General features: G+C 35.8%; 1 protein-coding gene across 1 annotated transcript; it reads left to right on the top strand.

Annotated features, from left to right (window-relative positions):
* Positions 1-4,212: 4,212 nt before the first annotated feature.
* LOC141290771 (cytochrome P450 2B4-like) lies at positions 4,213-13,199 on the top strand. The gene is made up of 9 exons (XM_073822881.1): positions 4,213-4,443; positions 4,535-4,688; positions 6,891-7,043; positions 7,255-7,415; positions 7,536-7,709; positions 7,790-7,931; positions 8,336-8,523; positions 11,988-12,129; positions 12,210-13,199. The coding sequence occupies exons 1-9, from the start codon at positions 4,252-4,254 to the stop codon at positions 12,398-12,400; spliced, it is 1,497 nt and encodes a 498-aa protein (XP_073678982.1). The 5' UTR covers positions 4,213-4,251; the 3' UTR covers positions 12,401-13,199.
* Positions 13,200-14,586: the final 1,387 nt, after the last annotated feature.

The following is a 14,586-nucleotide window of genomic DNA, read 5'->3' as shown; positions in this document are numbered from 1 at the left end:
GTTTTCTTCATCTCATGGAGATTTAGAGAAATGTATCATTACATAACTTGCTTGCCAGTGGCTCCTCTGCAGGTGAATGGGTGCCAGAATGAGAGTGCAAACAGCTGATAAAACCATCACAATAATCCACAAGTAATCCACACCACTCCAGTCAAGCAACCAATGTCGTGTGAAGTGAAAAGCTGCTATATCATATCAGTCTTGCCAGCTGATTTTCAAGGAAAGTTGCTGAAGGCAGGTTGATTTGTTGTAAAAAGAGCTAAATGATGTTGTGATATCATTGGATGATGTGACCATGATAGGAAGAATTCCATAAAAATAGGGCAAAATGTACTGTTAGTATGAAAGAATTTTCTGTATTCTGGATAATGTCCTAGCAGATCTGTTTTTCTACATTTTTTTTTTCTTAGTGTACCTGATTACCTACAATTACCTAACAATTATAGGTACAAACTAATAACAAGGTGTTTCATAAATTGACAATTATTATTGAATTATTGCAGCTGGCAAAAAAAAAATGAAAGCAATCACACACAAAAAACAGATTTGCAATATGCATTGTGAAGTCCTGATTCACGAACCCGCTCCAAATTCGATGTAAATCAAATGATTTGTGATACATGCTCCAAAGTTTCGTTCTGAATCAAATGATTTGCGAACCTGCACCAAATTTCGATTTACATTAAATGATTTGCGATCTGCGTTCTGAAGTCCCGTTCTGAATTAAAGATTTGCGAAACACACTCCAAAGTTCCTGTCTGAATCAAAAGATTCACTAACCCCCTACGAAGTTCTGATGTAAATCAAATGATTTGCGATACAAGCTCCAAAGTTTTTTTGAATTTAAAGATGTGCGATCTGCGTTCTGAAGTCTCAATCTGAATTAAAGATTTGCGAAACCCACTCCAAAGTTCCTGTCTGAATCAAAAGATTCACTAACCCCCTACGAAGTTCTGATGTAAATCAAATGATTTGCGATACAAGCTCCGAAGTTTCGATCTGAATCAAAAGATTTGCGAACCCGCTCCAAATCCTGATCTGAATCAAGATTCACTAACCCGCTCCAAGTTCCGATCTAAATTAAATGATTTGTGAACCTGCACCAAATTTCGATTTTAATTTAAAGATGTGCGATCTGCGTTCTGAAGTCCCAATCTGAATTAAAGATTTGCGAAACCCACTCCAAAGTTCCTATCTGAATCAAAAGATTCACTAACCCGCTACGAAGTTCTGATGTAAATCAAACGATTTGCGATACAAGCTCCGAAGTTTCGATCTGAATCAAAAGATTTGCGAACCCGCTCCAAATTCTGATCTGAATCAAAAGATTCACTTACCCACTACGAAGTTCTGATGTAAATCAAATGATTTGCGATACAAGCTCCAAGGTTTTTTTTTTTATTTAAAGATGTGCAATCTGTGTTCTGAAGTCCCAATCTGAATTAAAGATTTGCGAAACCCACTCCAAAGTTCCTATCTGAATCAAAAGATTCACTAACCCGCTACGAAGTTCTGATGTAAATCAAATGATTTGCGATACAAGCTCCAAAGTTTCGATCTGAATCAAAAGACTTGCAAACCCGCTCCAAATCCTGATCTGAATCAAGATTCACTAACCCGCTCCAAGTTCCAATATAAATTAAATGATTTGCGAACCTGCACCAAATTTTGATTTAAATTAAAAGATTTGCGATACGCGTTCTGAAGTCCCAATCTGAATTAAAGAGCAATGTGCCAATTGCACCTCTTTGAGTGATGCATGTAACGACTCAACCCACAGACGAAGATATGATTTTCCTAAGGTAATGAATGACGCATGGATGAATAGTTAAAGTCCTTAGTCACTAAAATTCTTGACGTTTGGCCTGGGTTTCCAAGCCGTTGTTTGTTATATAACCAAAACATTTGTTTGATTCAAAGCTTTTCAATGAAGCAATTGATCCAGCTCACAAATTCTGCCTCAACAAATTGTTCACAAGGAATATGATTTGAGGATATATATATATATATATATATAAAAAAATTTTTTTTTTTGGGGGGGGGGGGGGGGGTCTACACATTACAAGTAATTCAAGTTACGCAATAATATTACTTTTTCCAAGTAACTAGTAAAGTAACGCATTCGTTTTTAATTGACAAGAAAATATCTGAGTAACTTTTTCAAACAAGAAAAAATTAAAAGCTCTCCTGTCCCCATGTTGAGAGAAATTGTGAGTAATATGTTACTTTAGTTCTGTACTTTAGTACAAAATGAATAACAAACAGTGAAATTCAAAGCAAACCTGCAATAATTAAATATGTTAAATAATACAAATATCCTATATGTATTAAATCCCATTTTATTAACCAATGTCTTTGGGGCCGACCTTCAATGATCCAACTCATCCATAAGAATATGCAAAAAAATACTCAAGATAATCTAACATTTTTTTTATTTATTTTTTTATTGCTTAAGAGTTTACATTTTTCTTCTGCGGTCTACTGTACAGACGTCAATTTAATTTCTCTAAGCCTGAGGCTTTTGGTGTAAAAAGGCTTTTACATTTTCCAAAAATAGAACTTTTTATATTAAAAACAAACAAGCAAGCCCTGCCCAGATTTAAAAAGCAACGCAAAATAAACGTAACACGTTACTTTCCATAAAAAGTAACTAAGTAACTTAATTAGTTACTTTTTTTGGGGTATAACTCAATATTGTAATGCATTACTTTTAAAAGTAACTTTTCCCAACACTATATGTGAGCCTGGTCTACAAAACCTTAAGTCTTAAGTAGCACGGGTATATTTGTAGCAATAGCCAAAAAAACATTGTATGGGTCAAAATTATGCCCCCAAATATTAGGATATTAAGTAAAGATCATGTTCCATGAATATTATTATATTATACATATTTCCTACCGTAAATGTGTCGAAACATTTTTTATTAGTAATATGCATTGCTAAGAATTTAATTTGGACAAATTAAAAGGTGATTTTTTTTTTTTGCACCCTCAGATTCCAGATTTTCAAATAGTTGTATCTTGGCCAAATACTGTCCCATCCCAACAAACCATACATCAATGGAAGGGTATTTTTTCAGCATTCAGATTATGTATGGTCCAGGGTCACATATTAGAATTCATCATTAGAATAACATCAGAAGTGATAAAACACTTTTTTTTTTTTATATAAAAAGTAAACTAAAGTAAAAAATAAAAATAAAGAGACTATCACTGTAAAAAATGACCGTGAATTTAACGGTAAAAAACTGTAAAAATGCTACGGTAAAAACCTGTGATTAAAATTTACAGTGAATAACCGTAAACTGACATTCCCAGAATTCCCTGTGTTTCATTTTTTTTATTTGATGTTTTTTGTGGAAATAACTTTTTCTTCTTAGATTTTTCTTGGCAGTTTTGTACATTAGGGTTATATGTTACATATAATGCTGTTAAATTAATGTTTTTTGCATTAAATCAGTTTTATGTGTGTTACCATGATGGTGTTTAGTGTTTGTGTGAATGACACTGTGCACCTTCTATATATTAAAGTTATTATTTAAAACCTCCTTGTGATGGGCTTTGGTTGATCATGTGATGTTGTCATCACCACCTGCTTTTGGTGGTTATCAGTATATTGCAAAGGTACAAAACAGATTTCATTACTTCAAAAGGTTGGTCACCATTATATCAGTTAAAAAAAAAGAAATTACGGTATTTACTTGTATATTTAAAGGAAAACCGTAAAATGCAAAACATTGCTACTGTATTTTTTACAGTAAAACTCTGGTAACCACAGCTGCCAGGGTTTTCCCCTAAATTTTGCGGCTTTTTTTTTTTACAGTGTAGAGATTAGCCTATATTTTTATTCCAACAAATCATACATTAAAACATTGTGTGCTATACTTGTCCAGTCACCTATATTAATCACATAAATATACAAATTATGTTTACAAATGAAATCTAAAAACCTAGATTATCTGAAATAAATGACTAATCCACTGTAAATCATGTCTGATTCCAGTAATGATGGATTTGTTTCTTAATGTTGGATTTGGCTCCATAATAAATAATTTAATTTGTTTATTTTATGATTGACACATTGGGTTGATGGTACTCATTATATGCATTCATCATATCAGCCATATGAACACAACTGAAAGGGTTAACAGCAAGTCCAACTCTTCCAGTGTCTCCACCCTCTTTCGCTTTTCTTTTATAAAACCCAGGCCGTCCGCTGCTCTTGAATTTGTCTTGGAATGAATCTGTCAACATGTGGACGACTCTGTTGAAGTTAGACCTGACCTCTGTGTGCCTGGCTCTGTTTCTGGGCTTTATCTTTATGCTTCTGATTGAGATCTTCAGCATTAATTCACGCAGAGGTCAAACTCCACCTGGTCCCAGACCTCTGCCTTTTATAGGAACCATACCAAGTTTTAAGAAGCCATTTGAGACTATAATATCAGTAAGTCTTTGCTGTGTTTCTGGTATGGATTTAACAACTATCTGTTTTAAAATTCTGATGCACTAATTTACTGTGGATCTTCTCCGAGCAGCTATCTCAGTATGGAGACATCTCTGCTGTGTATTTTGGGAGGAGACCAATGATAGTGCTTAACACAATCCAGGTCACTAAGGAAGCCTTCGTTCAGGAAGCGTTTTCTGGAAGACCATTTATGCCTCTTGTTGACTGGCTATTCAAGGGACGCGGTCAGTATTTGATTTCTGAAATGTGGAATTTTTTTATACTTTCAGTAAAAGGTTGCAAAAAAGAGGTTTCCACAGTAGAAAGAACTTACATTTAAGAATGTTTCTTCGTTCTTGAGAGCCACCATGATTGGATTTAGTACTTTATCAGATTCGAGGTCGAAGGTCGGTTATAAACGGATAGTTCCGGTCCATGATTCTGATTGATTGCGCTGCGTTCGAATCCGTTGTAAATTACTCTACAAACATAAACCTGTGAAATGAACTCTTTGTATTTTTTATGAAGTATGAGTGACCCCTGCTGGCATGAGGTTTGCGTCATTTACCTTTAATTTTCCCCCGTAAAAGAAACTCATGCGGGAAAAACGTTGACGTGTGTGCCAGAAAAGTGTTTTTTTTTTGTTTCAGGTACGGTCCTGTATGGTTATCAAGTTACACTGTTTAAAGACGTTTCTTATAGGTTTAAAGTATAAATCTGCTTTGATATAAGCAGATGTATGCAGTTGTAGCGTCTGGATATGCAAGGTAGCTATAGGTTTCGTTTCGTTTCTTTATTAAGTTAATTTAGAAATGAGTTGCCTAAAATAAAATCTATAGACATAAAACACTCGATGCTTTTTACAATATTAATTTAAACATTTAACCTAGATACAGTGCCTTGCAAAAGTATTTATTACCCCTTCTTCTTTTTTCACGTTTTGTTGCAGCATTATGTTAAACCGCTTTAAATTATTTTTCCCCCACATCAATTTGCATACACCATAATAATGACAAAGCAAAAACTAGATTGGCAAATTTTACAAGTTTATTAAAAATAAAACACTGAAATAAGTACATTGCATAAGTATTCATATACTTGAATATTCGTATTCATTAACTTAGTACATAGTTGAAGCACCTTTACAGCCTCAAGTCTTTTTGGGTATGATGTGACAAGCTTTGCACATCTGCATTTGGCAATTATCTGCCATTCTTTGCCTCACCTTTTCACCTCTCAAGCTCTGTCAGCTTGGATGGGGGCTGGCAGACATTTTCTAGAGTCCTAGTTGTTCCAGTCGTCTTCCATTATGGATAAAGGTGGCTACATGCTTCTGTGAACCTTCAATGCAGCAGATTTTTTTTCTGAACTCTTCCCTAGATCATTGCCTTAACGCAAGTCTGTCACTGAGCTCTACAGGCAGTTATCTTGACCTCAGGACTTGGTTTTTGCTCTGGTATGCATTTTCAGCTGTTAGACCTTTTCTGAGCGGTGTGTGCCTTTCTAAATCATACTCATTCAAATGAATTTGCCACAGTTTAACTCCACTTGAAGTGTAGTAACATCTAGAAACAATATGAATGCTCCTGAGCTCAATTTCGAGTGCCTCAGAATAGGGTATAAATACTTATAAATACAATGGGATCTTTTCAGTTTTTTTATTTCTAAAACATTTGCAAAGTTGTTACAAACCTGTTTTGTGCTTTGTCATTATCGTGTACGAGATGTAGATTTTCAGGACACCAAGCAGCAGCACGATTACTTGCATTTTTTTTCTTAATAACAGTGGAAACCTAAAATACGCCATCATTTTTGCTCATAAAAGTAAGAGGAATATATCATTCAGAAATGCAAAAGGTCTACTTTTATTTGTGTGCACTCACAATATCAGCAAAAACGTTTTATGTAATAAAATAATGTTAAATTGCGTAAAGTTAATGTGAAAATTCCACCTACTCCGTATTGCCTTCACATTTAACATGAAAAACAGTAATAAAAACGTAGGCTTCAACTCAGTTAACTGGCTGATTTATGAGGGGAAATAAAACAATGTTGGCAAAGTTATAGGCTTGTTGGCTTTTATATAGGGTAAGGTTATGTTATTATGACTTATATTACTTTTAAGTCCTTTTCCATATGATTTAGCAGCTTCCACACATTTTTTCCATGGTTTAGACAGCAAAAATTAGCAGAAAAACTATTCAGTAGTACATTGACGGTGCAATCAATGCTGCTGTTTACATCTGAGTATCGCCAATATGGCCGCGCAACTGACCAAACCATGATCTATCACTACTATCACTGTCCGGATCAGTAGCATTAAATCATTCAACTTTAGTAAAGTTATATTAATACATTTATTCTGCTTTGCGACATGCCTAACAATTAGCTGTTCTAAATTCACTGAAAACCACGGCTTATTGCTTTATTCTCTCCATTTTTTCAAGGCATAATAATGGCTCCGTTTGGTCACTCCTGGAGGCAGCAGAGACGCTTTGCTCTGCACACGCTCAGGAATTTTGGCCTGGGGAAGAAATCAGTAGAAGATCGTGTGTTGGAAGAAAGCCGTTATCTGATTGCTGAAATGCTTAAAGCAGAAGGTATGAAATGTTCATGCTCTACTTGAACTGTTTCAAAGGTCAAACCGCATCCAAGAACTTTTTCTAAAATGTTTCTTGTATTTGCGGCATTAAAAATGTTGACTTTTTTCAAGTATTTCCAATATTTCAGTTTAAAATTCTATTCTAATTGGGTTGTATATAAACTGGCACTGGCCTTTTCCTACACATACTGATGTATGTTTCTCTGTAGGCAAGTCGGTGGACCCCCAGCATGACGTACACAATGCAGTTTCTAACATTATCTGTTCCATCGTGTTTGGAGAGCGCTTCGACTATGATAACAAACGCTTCTCATACCTTCTGAAAATCCTGAATAATCACGTCATGCTCACAGGGTCACTTGCGGGACAGGTAACATTCTTTGTTTTATTTTATTGTATTTTATTCATTTATTTGTTATTGGCTGTGGCCACCCAGCATGAAACTAATTATTTTCAGAATTTTAATACCATAATGGTTTGTCTGTCTTAGATTTTAAACTTGGCCCCCTTCATCAGGCATTTCCCTGGACCACACCAGAAGATCATGCAGAACTTCACTGAGCTATTAGGTTTCATCCGGGATGAAATAAAAGAGCATCAAGAAACTCTGGATCCAGACAGCCCTCGAGACTTCATTGATGCCTACCTGCTGGAGATCGAGAAAGTGAGATTGCCATTAATGAAAGCGTTCTCATTTATGCATGTAGCTTCAGTAAACTGATGGATTTGTTTTCTCTGGAGCAGCAAAAGTCCAACGAGGGCTCTACGTTTAATGAGGAGAACATGATTATGTCAACACTTGACCTGTTTCTGGCTGGAACCGACACCACAGCCAACACCATCAGATGGGGGCTCATCTTCTTGATTCAAAATCCAGATGTACAAGGTGTTAAAGCTAAACATTAGCTAGCCCTGCTGAAAAAAACAGCTAAAACCAGCCTAGGCTGGTTGGCTGGTTTTAGCTGGTCAACTAGCCTGGTTTTAGCTGGTCATAGCTGGGAGGCAGGCTGGTTTTAGCCATTTTTCCAGCCTGGCCAGGCTGGTCAGGCTGGTCTTAGCTGGTCAGGCTGGGAGACCAGCTTAAACCAGCTACTTCCAGCTTAAACCAGCTAAGACCAGCCAACCAGCCTAAGCTGGTTTTAGCTGGTTTTTTCAGCAGGCAGTTTATCCCAAAATTTCTGTATGATGTTTAAAACGACAAATCTAATGTGGCACTATTGTTTTGTTGAAGTGCAAGTACACTGTTTCTTTAAGAAAATGCAAATCTGCTTCCTTTTTTGATCAAAACAGAGCGATGCCATGAGGAGATTGTTCGGGTGCTGGGTTATGACCGCTTGCCCAGTATGGATGACCGTGACAAACTACCGTACACTTACGCCACTGTTCACGAGATTCAGCGCTGTGCCAACATTGTACCTCTTGGAGTGATTCATGAAACGACTCAGCCCACAAAACTACGAGGATACGACATTCCCAAGGTATGAATGAAGCATGGATATATGAAGTTATTTAGGTCATTATTGACTTAGCAATAAGTTTTCCTTAGCAATATATTTGTTATGAATAACTTCTTTTCAAAGAATTGGTTGATCCAGAAAAACCCGTTTGAATGAACATGACTTCAGGGTGTCAAAAGGATCCGAAATTGTATTCAGAATAACGTCATAAGTCATAAAGCTTTTTAAAAAAATATATAAAATAGATTAAACTAAGAATAAAGAGACTAGATAACAATATAATATATTGACAGTAAACCATGATAAAAAAAAAAAAATCCAGAGGATTAGTAGTACCGCGTTTTATTTTAATTATCATTAAAACCGTAGGATTATCGCGATAATACAGCTCAGCATTAAAGATGCTTTATGTAATTTTTTTTGACTGCACTAAAGCATACATTGCATCACATTTGCAGGACAAAAGTTTACATACACCTTGCAGAATCTGCAAAATGACCTGAATAAAGTATTTCACATAAAAGACATTTAAATATAGTCCACAAGAGAAAATAATAGATGAATTTATAAAAATGACCCTGTTCAAAAGTTTACATACACTTGACTCTTAATACTGTGTTGTTACCTGAATGATTCACAGCTGTGTTTTTTTGTTTAGTGATAGTTGTTCACGATTCCCTTGTTTGTCCTGAACAGTTAAACTGCCCGCTGTTCTTCAGAAAAATCCTTGAGGTTCAAATTCTTTGGTTTTCCAGCATTTTTGTGTATTTGAACCCTTTCCAACAATGACTGTATGATTTTGAGATCTATCTTTTCACACTGAGGACAACTGAGGGACTCATATTCAACATTTACAGAAGCTTTAAACACTCACTGATGCTCCAGAAGGAAACACAATGCATTACGAGCCGGGGGTGAATTTAACTTTTTTTTTGTCTTCTGGTAAACAAATCTTCTGTAGCTTCTGAAGGGCAGTACTAAATTAGAAACAAAACGATATTTAGGCAAAATAAAAAAATACGCCTACACATCTTCATTCTGTTCAAAAGTTTACACCCCTGGCTCTTAATGCATAATTTTTCCTTTAGTGAGCATTTGAACCTTCTGTAATAGTAATAATGTATAGTAAAATAGTAATAATGCATATCAGTGATGAGTCTCTCAGTTGTCCTCAGTGTGAAAAGATGGATCTCAAAATCATACAGTCATTGTTGGAAAGGGTTCAAATAAACAAAAATGCACAAGAATTTGTGGGATCTGAAGGATTTTATCTGAAGAACAGCGGGCAGTTTAACTCTTCAGGACAAGGGACTCATGAACAACTATCAAAAAAACAGCTGTGGATCATTCATGTAACAAAACAGTATTAAGAATCAAGCGTATGAACTTTTTGAGTCATTTTTATAAATTCAGCAATTTTTTCGATCTTGTGGACTATATGGAAACGTCTTTTATTTTGAAATATCTTATTCAGGTTGGTACTAAATGAAAAATAACATGAAATTTGTATGATCCCTCTTATTTTGGTAAAATAATTAACATTTTGCAGATTCTGCAAGGTGTATGTAAACTTTTGACCCAGCTGTATTCAGAAAACATGCTATGTTTTACATACTATGCAACAGCTAGACGTTCTACTTTGAAAATGTGCATTCTGTGTTGGAATGTCTGATTTTGTTTTGGTCTGTGATTCTGCCCACTTAGTTTACCCAATAATATTTTGACATCCTGGGTTGTCAGTTTGCAGAATTTCCAGTATTCTACAGTCGTGGCCAAAAGTTTTGAGAATTAGCCTACATAAATATTGGAAATTGGAAAAGTTGCTGCTTAAGTTTTTGTAATAGCAATTTGCATATACTCCAGAATGTTATGAAGAGTGATCAGATGAATTGCATAGTCCTTCTTTGCCATGAAAATTAACTTAATCCCGAAAAAAAAACTTTCCACTGCATTTCATTGCTGTCATTAAAGGACCTGCTGAGATCATTTCAGTAATCGTCTTGTTAACTCAGGTGAGAATGTTGACGAGCACAAGGCTGGAGATCATTATGTCAGGCTGATTGGGTTAGAATGGCAGACTTGACATGTTAAAAGGAGGGTGATGCTTGAAATCATTGTTCTTCCATTGTTAACCATGGTGACCTGCAAAAAAACATGTGCAGCCATCATTGCGTTGCATAAAAATGTTGTATACAATATTGTGGCTACTAAGATTGCACCTAAATCAACAATTTATAGGATCATCAAGAACTTCAAGAAAAGAGGTTCAATTCTTGTTAAGAAGGCTTCAGGGCATCCAAGAAAGTCCAGCAAGCACCAGGATGGTCTCCTAAAGAGGATTGAGCTGCGGGATCGGAGTGCCACCAGTGCAGAGCTTGCTCAGGAATGGCAGCAGGCAGGTGTGAGCGCATCTGACGCACAGTGTGGCCAAGACTTTTGGAAGATGGCCTGGTGTCAAGAAGAGCAGCAAAGAAGCCACTTCTCTCCAAAAAAACATTAGAGACAGATTGATCTTCTGCAAAAAGTATGGCGAATGGACTGCTGAGGACTGGGGCAAAGTCATATTCTCCGATGAAGCCTCTTTCCGATTGTTTGGGGCATCTGGAAAAAGGCTTGTCCGGAGAAGAAAAGGTGAGCGCTACCATCAGTCCTGTGTCATGCCAACAGTAAAGCATCCTGAGACCATTCATGTGTGGGGTTGCTTCTCATCCAAGGGAGTGGGCTCACTCACAATTTTGCCCAAAAACACAGCCATGAATAAAGAATGGTACCAAAACACCCTCCAACAGCAACTTCTTCCAACAATCCAACAACAGTTTGGTGAAGAACAATGCATTTTCCAGCACGATGGAGCACCGTGCCATAAGGCAAAAGTGATAACTAAGTGGCTCGGGGACCAAAACGTTGAAATTTTGGGTCCATGGCCTGGAAACTCCCCAGATCTTAATCCCATTGAGAACTTGTGGTCAATCCTCAAGAGGCGGGTGGACAAACAAAAACCCACTAATTCTGACAAAATCTAAGAAGTGATTATGAAAGAATGGGTTGCTATCAGTCAGGATTTGGCCCAGAAGTTGATTGAGAGCATGCCCAGTCGAATTGCAGGGGTCCTGAAAAATAAGGGCCAACACTGCAAATACTGACTCTTTGCATAAATGTCATGTAATTGTTGATAAAAGCCTTTGAAACGTATGAAGTGCTTGTAATTATATTTCAGTTACATCACAGAAACAACTAAAACAAAGATCTAAAAGCAGTTTAGCAGCAAACTTTGTGAAAACTAATATTTGTGTCATTCTCAAAACTTTTGGCCACGACTGTAGTATGAAACACAGTCATAACAATTTGCAAAAATGGTACTTTTAGGGATACAACAGCTTGTCACAGGGAGAGAACCCTCAAAGGGACAACTTTATTAAGAGTATGGGTTAGGTTTTTCATTTATGAACAGCTTAATTGAACTCTGCTGAATTTTCCTAATTCAGGGCACTATGATCATGACAAACTTAGCAGCAATTTTCAGTGATAAGGAGCACTGGAAGCATCCCAATGCTTTTAACCCAGAGAATTTCTTGGATGAGAAGAGGAACTTCTGCAAACCGGAGTCTTTCATCGCCTTTTCGCTGGGTAAGTCAGCTGTTTGTGAAATTAAACAGATTTAATCACAAGCAAAAGTTACTAGAGTGATTTGTGTGTTTGTTTATCAGGTCCGAGGGTCTGTCTTGGGGAGACGCTAGCGAGGACAGAGCTTTTCTTGTACATGACATCTCTCCTACAGAGGATTCAGTTCGCCTGGCCACCTGATCCACAGTCCATAGACATGAATTCGATCATGGGTGTTTTTCACTTTCCTCAGAGCTTCAACATTGTCTGCCACAGTAGAGATACTAAAGAGTGACCATCAGTAAAAAAAATCTTGTTTGTCCAGTTTTGCTTACTTGAGATTAACCCATTAACTGTCCACTATCCTAAATTGTTGTAATTCATGAACACTTTGGAATACAGATCTAATGTTTTAAAGAAGACAATCGGCAGATAATTGCAGAAATGTATTTTTCAAAATAATAAAGTATCAATACGTTATAGAAGTTACATTTACTGTAAAGAAAATGCACAATTTTTATTTTATTTGATATTAAATAAATATTTGACATAACAGGTTTTACCCTAGATTTTCTATAAAATTGAAGCCTTTTGTCTAAATAAGTTCTGTTCCAAATTTGAAGTTGAAGTGAAAAAAATTGAGGTTCCTGTGAGTTTATTTAGGGTGTTATACCACAGACAGCCACAATGTGTCATCCAAACTCCATAGAATTTTTTTAATGCATTTTTTTGTCACAAATGTCAAAATTTCTGTCAATTTTACTTCTGTCATAAAAAATCCCACCAACTATGGAATCCTAAGACTCAAACCTTTCCAATGATATATTTGGTGTCAAGATTATAAAGTTTTGATTATAAAAGACCATAATGCATTGATGACACTTGACACGTCGCTGGAGACCGCCAAAAGATTTTAAAGTAACGTTTCCATCTTTTTTACAGAATAAACTTCTAAGCTTTCAAACGGTATATAATTTGCCATGATTACTAAAAAAAAAATGATAAAGAAAAAAAGGCCAAACACTATTTACGCACAGCTATATTTTTTTGTGTTCATGTAATCAAAATTTACATTAAAATTTCACTTGTCATTTTGACAGTTTTTATTAGAATCATTTTATTATAAATGCATTTCTTTTAATTTGTAATAAATTGTATGCACATGTAGTGTTATATGATTTAAATGGCAAAACTTTTCTTTTAAAATGCCAAACAGTATTTTTCAAATCCCTTTAACTCTGCACCAGAGTATAAAGGTTTATAGGCGAAGCCAAAACTCACAGTACATATATGTCCATTTTGTAGATGAGTTTGTTTCTTCATCAGAACAGATTTGGATGAATGGGCCCAGTCCATCAGTTAACATCTTGTGAAGTGAAAATGTATGTGTATGATTGATTAGGTTTATCTGATCTGTTTATCTGAATGTGGAGTCAGTCCCAGAGGCTTGATGCGGTGAATTATATTGTAAATGCTGCCTTCTGCTGGGCAGAAACTCATCCACAGCAGTTGAATCCTGATTAGTGTCTGCCTGTGTCAGAAATGAGACCTTCAACGCTGCTTCATTACTCTTAAATGAGTAAAGTTAGTTCTTCATGTCAGACACAGGGATATTTTGGCTGAGTAATAGCGAGCTGATTTAATAACAGCTTGGGTTCTGAAGCACTGCAGAAAATCTAAGGCTTCGTCAGTAGCTTCCTATTGTTTTCTGGTCAAAGTATCTAAATATCCTTAAAATAAGATGAACTCATCTGAAATGCAGAATTGCTGCAGAAATAAGAAACTGAATGTAGTACTTGAATTACCAGAGTTTGATTAATGAATGAGCATAAGACGTGAATACTGGTTTAATAAATAGTTAAAAATATAGAACAATTAATTTATTTTTTAAACTGAATTCAAATATCTGATTGACTTATTTTTGAATTACGTTAATTTCGACTGATTTTCTATTGGACTAAATTGCAGAGGTCAAACTATTCAATATATAGTGAATAAAGCTTTAAACTTGATATAATGCACAATGTTTCCATCTAACATGTATTTTGAGGTGCAGCTCTTCATATAAATGGAGTGTTTCACTAGTTATCAGGAAACCGGTTACCTTAATGAATTTGGTCGTAGATTTGTGTTGGATGTTTCGGCATTCATTGAATTTCGACATCATTTGTAAGAATGTTTATACAATGGGTAGGCTATGTCGCAGTCGCAAAATGATTAACTGAATCATTTGATTCAGATCTGGATTTCAAAACACGTATCGCGAATAATTTGAATTAGGCCTGGACTTCGGAGCGATTATTGCAAATCATATATGTGACACCGGACCACAAAACCAGTCATAAGGTTAAATTTTACAAAACTGAGATGTATGCATCATATGAAAGCTCAATAAATAAACTTTCTATTGATATATGGTTTGTTAGGATAGGACAATATTTGGCCGAGATACATCTATTTGAAAATCAGGAATCTGAGGGT

The sequence above is a fragment of the Garra rufa genome, chromosome 18, assembly GCF_049309525.1.
Source record: "Garra rufa chromosome 18, GarRuf1.0, whole genome shotgun sequence".
Classification (NCBI taxonomy): domain Eukaryota; kingdom Metazoa; phylum Chordata; class Actinopteri; order Cypriniformes; family Cyprinidae; genus Garra; species Garra rufa.
This window is presented reverse-complemented; position numbering and strand designations above follow the sequence as displayed.